Source organism: Pistacia vera, unplaced genomic scaffold, assembly GCF_008641045.1.
Source record: "Pistacia vera cultivar Batoury unplaced genomic scaffold, PisVer_v2 Contig213, whole genome shotgun sequence".
In the NCBI taxonomy this organism is placed as follows: Eukaryota; Viridiplantae; Streptophyta; class Magnoliopsida; order Sapindales; family Anacardiaceae; genus Pistacia; species Pistacia vera.
Window position 1 is genome coordinate 842,408 of NW_022196017.1, and position 8,160 is coordinate 850,567.

General features: G+C 34.0%; 1 protein-coding gene across 1 annotated transcript; it reads right to left on the bottom strand.

Annotated features, from left to right (window-relative positions):
* Positions 1-70: 70 nt before the first annotated feature.
* On the bottom strand, positions 71-2,136 carry LOC116129756 (cytochrome P450 81C13-like). The gene is made up of 2 exons (XM_031415486.1): positions 1,197-2,136; positions 71-837 (listed from the first exon to the last, which is right to left on the bottom strand). Exons 1-2 carry the CDS (start codon positions 2,097-2,099, stop codon positions 217-219), a joined length of 1,524 nt encoding a protein of 507 aa, XP_031271346.1. The 5' UTR covers positions 2,100-2,136; the 3' UTR covers positions 71-216.
* Between the last annotated feature and the right edge of the window lie 6,024 nt (positions 2,137-8,160).

Below are 8,160 nucleotides of genomic sequence, written 5' to 3' on the forward strand. Positions count from 1 at the left end.
TTTCATCTAAATCTCTTAACAGTAAAAATTCAAAATAAACATGTTTATTAATTTACACAAAAAACCCAAACAGCAACTACATATAATAATCAATAACAATTAATTATTTAACATTGGTTTATGACAATAAAGATAAAAACATATCTAGTTTTGCACCTTACAGTTCAAACAGAAACCACAAGTTAGCATAAGTTTCAGAAGCCGCATGCTCACAGTTCAAAGTTGATCAAGAACTTTAACAAGTGCTTCCCGAGGTCGAAATATTATTTTAACAGACGTATCCATTGGCATGTTCCCTTTGGTTTTGACAGCACCAACTCTGTCAACCTCATCCTCACCATTTTCCCATTCAAAGCATTGTATGAAGGTCCCTAGTGATAATTCCATCACTCGCATGGCTAAACTAGCCCCAGGACATATCCTCCTTCCTACACCAAAAGACAAGAATTTACACCCTTCCTTTTCTTCTGCAATATCTTGGAATCGTTCAGGATTGAACACATCTGGGTCTGTCCACAAATTTGGGTCCCTATGCACCGCCGATACGTTTACAAATAACTGTGTGCCCTGTGGGATGTCGTAACCTGCTATTTTACATTCCTCTGACGACTCTCGAGGAGGTAAAACTGCTTTTGTAGTTATTCTAAGTGTCTCATTTATAATACCTCGAAGGTATGCAAGCTTAGGAAGATCAGCATCATTTACTAGCCTGGATTGTCCAACGTGGTTATCGATCTCTTCCCTTGCTTTTTCTATCACATCTGGATGTGATAGCAGATGTGAAATAACTAATGTCATAGTGATCACCGTGGTGTGTGTTCCTGCTGTTAGCATTGACTAAAAAACCAGAAGCTTATTAGTTAAATAGTTAAAGAAATTATAGATTTCTCACAAGTTAGAAACTAGCTAGTATCTATCTCATATTAATTCCTTAAAACACCCTCATAAAATTTGAGGTTCTATGTCTGTTTTATTATACCCAAACACCTTTGATGTCATGTAACTGGAATTAAAAACGCTAGCTCTTTCAATTTAAGGCATAAATTAAAAAAGCGCAGCCGCATGCATACACCCAACAACAATCAAATAATCCTTGTCTGTAATATCTATATACTTGGGGATCAATCTAGAATTGACAAATAAGGATTGCTGTATTTTTAACAAGTCTCAGAATATTATATTTTCCTGGGAATTACCTGCATGATTCCTTTGATGACATCATCGGTGTAGAATTCAGGTTCAGATTCCTGCAGTTTCAGCATCATATCTACAATTGTACTTCCACTAGTCTCAACATCAGTAGATTTTTTAGAATTTCGATGTGCATCTAGAAGAGCCTGCGTGATAGCATCCTTCTTTATATGTAAATTTAGCAGCTTCTTTTCCACTCCAAAGTAAGTCAACCACCTCAGAAATGGAAAATAATCGCCCAGAGCCATTTTCAAGTCAGGTATAAACGTCTGGATAAGCTCATCCATTTTACCTTTAGCTTCATCTGTGTCAATTTCCTCTTCTTCAATGCACCTATTGCCTGCAACCATTCTCATCATCATATTAAAATCCAACATGTAAAGAAACGCTTTCACATCCACTTTCTTAGCCCCTTTGAGTGAGCTTTTAAACAAGTGTTTGACCATGATTCTTAGTTCTTCATGGCGAACGTTTGCAGACATCTGCAGACGCTTCGCTGAGAATATCTCAAGAGCAAAGAAACGGCGAAGGTTGCGCCAGTGGTTGCCATATGGAGCTATAATTGTAGAATAATTATAAGTTTGAATCTTTCTAGAGGGCAAGAGTGGACGGTTGGAGAAGATGATATCATTCTTTGAGAAGCATTCTTCAATGACTGAGTGTTCAGTCAGTACAAGTGTTGGGCGTGAACCTAAACGCAGAAAGAAAATAGGACCATACTTGGTTGAGAGATTGGTCAATGGTGGGGCCAAGGGCTGTTTTAGGAGGTGAAAATGGCCGATTATAGGAAGACTAGGAGGGCTGGGTATATGATTTTTGTCTTCAAATCGTTTCTTCTCTGCAATGAGTTTGAAGAAGATGAGAAGAACAGACACTAACAGAACAAGGTAGAGAAGATCAATAACCATGGTGATGTTTAACTCTTTCTTGCTTAATTTCTATGTTCCATTAAGAGGGTTTATATAAAGTTGTTTTCATATGTTAAAATAAGTTTGATTTCATTTTCTAACTTTCTGTTTCATCGATCGTCATTATACTGATGTTGTGACTCTTTTCTCGTTCAATATGTGGCATTACAAGCAAACAATACAAGGGTTTATATAATCACATTTAGGTTAGAATTCTTTATTAATTAATTTGATCAGTAGGTGAAGTGTAGTTTTTGTGATGATAAAACAAGGTAATATTAATTATAATGAAAAGTTAATATTTATTCAATAGGAAAGTTGGTAACAAGTTGGTTTCCAAGATGAAATTTGGGACCAAATTTAGTGTCCCTGTGTGCATGGGTTTGTTCTCACATAGAATATTGTGACATCAGAAGAGTATCAGAATTATATTATAGAGAGCTAATTTGATGATTATTCACCATTACTTGATGATGGACCACATGCCTTAACTAATTTGTATGCATGATACATGCTAAACCCTTTGTTTAATCCGGAATTATTGATTGAAGTGACCATTTTGACGATATAATGGAGTTTGATAATTCAGAAGAATTCACACACTACAATAAAACTGGCATTTTGCGTCTAGCAAAATTAGACGCAGAAAGTCATATTTAAACGCTAAGCTATTTTTAACGTCTAAATTTGGTAGTCGCCCCTTAGTTGCAGTAGGCTGGTCGCAGATTCATAGCACGTCTAAATTTTAGTTTAGACGCAAAAAAAATTTTTTTTTTGCGACTAGCAAAATAGTCGGTAAATGCTGGTCAAAATAGTCCCTCAACTTAGACGCTAAAAGTTCAAGGGTAATTTGGTAAAATTGTATAACTACTACTCAATTAGTTGCAAAATGTCAGTTTTAGTGTCTAATAATTTTCGCGAATCCCACACAAATTAGACGCCAAAGGTGTAAGGGTAATTTCGTAAAAGGCTTTCGCAACTATTTTATTAGTCCAAATGTATCTTTTTGTGACCAAAATTTAGTGACTAATTATAAGTCTTTTAACGCTGAATGTAATCCAATAATTTTGGACTATTTTATTAGTGGCTGAATGTATCTTTTGGTACCAAATTTAATAGTTAATTATAGTATTAAAACCTAATGTAGAATCCAATGTTTTTTGCGACTATTTTATTAGTGGCCGAATTTATCTTTTAGTGACCAAAATTTAGTGGTTAATTGTAATCATTTTAGACGCTGAATGTAAAATCCAAAATATTATCGCGACTATTTTTTAGACTTGAATATGGAAACAATTATACAAATTACTTTTTGCTACTAAAAACTTAGTTGCAGAATGTTTTTTTAGAGCATTTCATATTGACCTCTAGTGAATGCAATTATGCTAAATGACTTTTTGCTACTAAAAAATCATTTAGCAAATGTGTTTTTTTTAGAGCATTTCGTATTGACCTACATTATACATTCAACATGAACAAAATAATGAACACAATATAAAAATCTGATCACTAAATCAAAAATCATATTTTCATACATATATATATATAGTCCATATGGAATTTTTATGCATGATGAGCAATAAAAATCCAAAATGCACTATAGATGTGCATAACTCAAAAGAACAACATACCCCACATTTTCCTTTTTCTACCTACCTATCTGTGCATAACTAACAAAAAAATGCCCACCTCATGTACACCATCTAACACATATATGCAAACAATCCTAAAACGATGGTTCTACCCCATGTAAATATCACTGTCCATACAAAACAAAAATAACCATCAATACCGTTAGCATGTCAAGTGTCACCAGTCGGTATTTGAAATAGCTATATCGATGAGGACGAGTCTTCATCAGTTCGAAAGGCAAGCGCTGTGAGTTGGAGCTTTATCAGATTTCTCTAGTTAAGGACTATAGTTAGCTGCTTCATCACTCTAACAAAAATTGTTGGTGTTCAAGCTTTTATTTTTCTCTTTTGTTGATCAAATAGATTAGCTGGTCCTCCAACTGTTTAATCTTATTTTCTTGTTGTTGCACAATGCACCTTAACTCTGCTTCTCTGCATGGATTGTGCTCTCTGTGAAAATGCAAAATTCTGGTTAAATCCGAAGCTTTACCAGAACTTCCTCACATATCTCCAGCTTCTGTTTTCACTTTCCTCTGCTTGTGTTTCCTCTTGCAACTCTATCATTTTTTCCTACCATCAATTGAATGCATAATCAATAAGTCAACCAACAAACTAAATATCAACATAAAGAATACTACGCACCAAACAAAATAGTCTGATGGAGTAGAGAAGCAAGTACTCAAACATTATCAATCTAAACTAAAAGGAAAATTGTGACATATGTTTTTCTTATACACATATAAGCAACAGATTTACATTCACAAACCATGCATAAAATGCTAAGTAATTGGAAGATAAGGGCTGTTGCATTTTCTCTAACACATATTCTGCAAGAGGCATATTTATAATCTGTGTTTTATTCTGCAAGAGGCAAAACAAAGCCATATGTATAAATCTGTACATATGCATTTCCCATTTTCAAAGTGTTTTAAATCTGTACTACTCATCAAGTGTATAAACAGTACATTTATAAATTTGTACATAGCACATAAAGATGCCAAGAAATGATTTTGATAACCAAATAGGATAGGAGTTTCACTTTGATGAGCAAAGTCAAATTTGGGATTCTGCTTAGCTTTTGTATTTTTGAAATATAAGTGCCTTTGCTTGTAACACCGTTTGGGGAAGCATAACTTGAGGACATTATGACTTGATTAATCAGACCCAAATAGCTTTTTCAAAGATTCTTTCTTTTCTTTAATTCAGATACCCCAAATAGCTTTCTTGCGTCCTCCAAATGCTAATAATTTAATGAGGATTAAGAGACAAGACTTTGGATGACCCAAACTAAACCATAACTTTAAAGCTACAGAATATTGAAGAAACAAAAGATTATAGTTTCCTACTTCCTTCCTACACTTAAGCACTTCAGTTTGGAGAAAGATTATAAATCACAAGCCATCTTGATTGAATCACATCTATGGTATTGAGCTTCCTCTGAGTTACAGCCAAGACAAATTGAACTTTAGATGAAACTTTTCCTTCCTTCTAAGCTCTAAAAGTGGAAATTATAGCAAGAAGCATCATTGATTGACCAAATAAAGTATGTTCAAAGTAAAATACCCTGATGGTTCTAGATTTCATGCTTTATGTTCCTCTTTCAATCATCCGATGATGTTCTCTATTTGAGCAAAGGGATGTTAACTATCTTCATCATCTTTCAAGTCTAGAAAATTCAAATTCCACCCAAATGATTTATTAGATAAAACCAGTCTACTCTGAACCTTATTTAATTTATTTTTGCTGTAATTTATCTACATCATTAAATCCAGACTGTTAGTTCAATCCAAACAGATTATAAACCATGAACAGTTTTTCCTACTAGCCAACCACAGCAAAGTTATAAAAGTTTGGTAACACTCAGGAAACTAAATGACAATATCAACAAATGCAGAAGCAGAACATAATTACAGGTGATCAAAAGATGACAGAGAAATGCAATGAGACCAAATTAAACAAAATCCAGCATGCGGTAGGGAACATGACAAAAATGATCAACTTACATATAGCTCTCTTGCTTGTTTCATAATCCACCCTTTCTCCGCGCTCCAACGAGTGTCATGAAATATTGTATAAGCCCGACAGATTCCCCAACGTGTTGCCCTTAACAGTTCATATCGTCTTGACCATAAATATAATAATTAGAAACGGACAACAATGTTGTATATTTGATAGGTGAATCATATTAAATACCTTTTCCTTTTTGTGCTGGATAAAGTTCTTGGAACCACCGTGGTGGTTACACCTCATCTTCGACCGTTTCTCAGTGTAAGTTTTGACCTGCCTAACACCACAAAATCAGGAAATTAAAATACAATCATATAATAACAATAAAAGCCATTTGACCTTACCTGAAACTTTTCACTCGAAAAAGTCACAAATATACCAATCATCAGGATCTTTAATTTCTTCTGGTCTATTCTGTAATTCCTCTTTAGTAGCATATGCTTTGAATTTCTTGTGTAGGCACTCCGGAAGCTGTTGAATCTCTTACACAATTTGTGCTTCAGCCATTTCAGTACATGGGGCTCCGTGACATCAATGTCAACTTGGTCTAATTCATCAATAATGTACATGCATTAAACTTATATGGGTATATATATATTTTCATAAGTAGGACAATATGGATAATGATATTAAACTACATTACCGTGATACGAGCAATCTTTTTTTTTCGACATTGTAGGGAACTTCTTCCAAGTAAGCACTCTTACAAGGGCATAGTTCCTCGCAACTATTCCTACCTCAGTACTCAACTTGATGCATTTACTCCAGTAGGTACTCCATCTTCTTTCTGAAAGTCTACATGCAACTTTGACTGCGCTTTTCTAGGAGTCTTTCACATCCAACTCCTCTACTCTTCCCTCTCACGTTCTTCGCCACTATATTCTCTACAAATCAAAATAATGCATCAACAGTTGATACTATTTATCACAAGGACGTTACATGTTGGTAAAGTAAATGTATTCTTAAATTTTAAACAAACATTGTACCGATATCTAAAATCCAAGTATATATTTCATGCTTATATGGACCAATATCATAGCTTTACTAGTGATTGCAGCAATTTCGTGTTGGTACAGGACTAGATTCTCTGGAACAACATGTGCACGTCTAGCTAGGGTCTTTCTTGTACTATGATTCTCTGGAACAACATTTGCACGTCTAGCTAGGGTCTTCTTGTACCAGAGCCATCTTCAGAATCTGCAACTTGTAGAACGCAGGAAAAACAAGCTTTACAACTTTAATTATTTTTTGTTGAGCATGCCTTATCCTCACAATCTTAAGATATTAAAATAAATTTATATATTAATAACCAAACTTGTTATCTTTACTTTTTTAGAAAATTATTTAAAATTAAGAATTATTGTAACTGATGATTCATCAAATTACACTACTAATTAAAGCCTTCTATTATTTATTTGCCAAAAGCACTTAATAAGTAAATGTGTAGTTCTCAGCTCGGAAACAATATTTAATTTTAGAAGAAATTAAAGGTATTAGATATAGCTAACTTATACCAGGACTTACTTCAAAGTTAACGAACAAAAACATTAATATCTCATATTGAGCAGCATTAAAAATGCAGATATTCCCTTTCACAACAGAGCCCCCCCTCATCTTATTATATACTACCTAATAATGTTTGCTTTCACTCAAAGCATGGTTAACTGACCTGCACTTTTTATGATAAAATATCCACCAAGTTCCTGTTAGTTGAAAAGAATCCATTTGAATTCATTATTCAAAAAATGATACTTAGCAACCAGTTCAGAAGGTGAGGGTAAGTGAAGCCAAAGCCTTTGGCAACACGACTGGTCCTTGAGGTTTGGCCTAAGTAACACTGGGAGTTCGGTCTAGTGAAATTTCAAGTGACATACCTCAGCGACGAAATTTTTAATTTTCCTACACTAATGTATATTTTTCAATGAGTTCTATCTCAAATCCAAAACCATAACCAATGCAATACTCAATAACTAGAGTAAGCCAGCAATTTAGATGAATTAGGGTTTTACTCTGACTTCCTTCCCCTTCAAGTATCTTCATACAAGCTGAAGTACAATTGAAAGTTTGAAACAAACATTCACCTTCATTACCAGTTTCAGAACATTACATATAACAAAACAAAACATTTCATACAACATTTATTTCCTCTATTCTCCTAAAACTTCATAAAATCCAAGGTAAAATTGATTAATTTCTCCTCATATAAATCATATAGCCTAAAGTACAATATACTTTGAATGTAGTTTATCAGTGACCTAGATAGTTACAATTCAGCAGCCACTAGAAAATTAATATATTTTTGCACTATCAGGAATTCATAGAAGAAAGCATATAAGTTGGTAGCAAAAGGAATATGTTCACCTTAATATCCAGTACTCAGAATGTAAGGAGAAACAAAGGAAATCATGAGGACCCATGACCTC

Bases quoted from the DNA above. Each gene is read 5' to 3' on its own strand.
- LOC116129756 (XM_031415486.1), bottom strand. From the start codon at position 2,099: ATGGTTATTGATCTTCTCTACCTTGTTCTGTTAGTGTCTGTTCTTCTC. The intron at 838-1,196 runs GTAATTCCCAGG...CTGGTTTTTTAG, and splicing joins TCATCAAAGGAATCATGCAG to TCAATGCTAACAGCAGGAAC.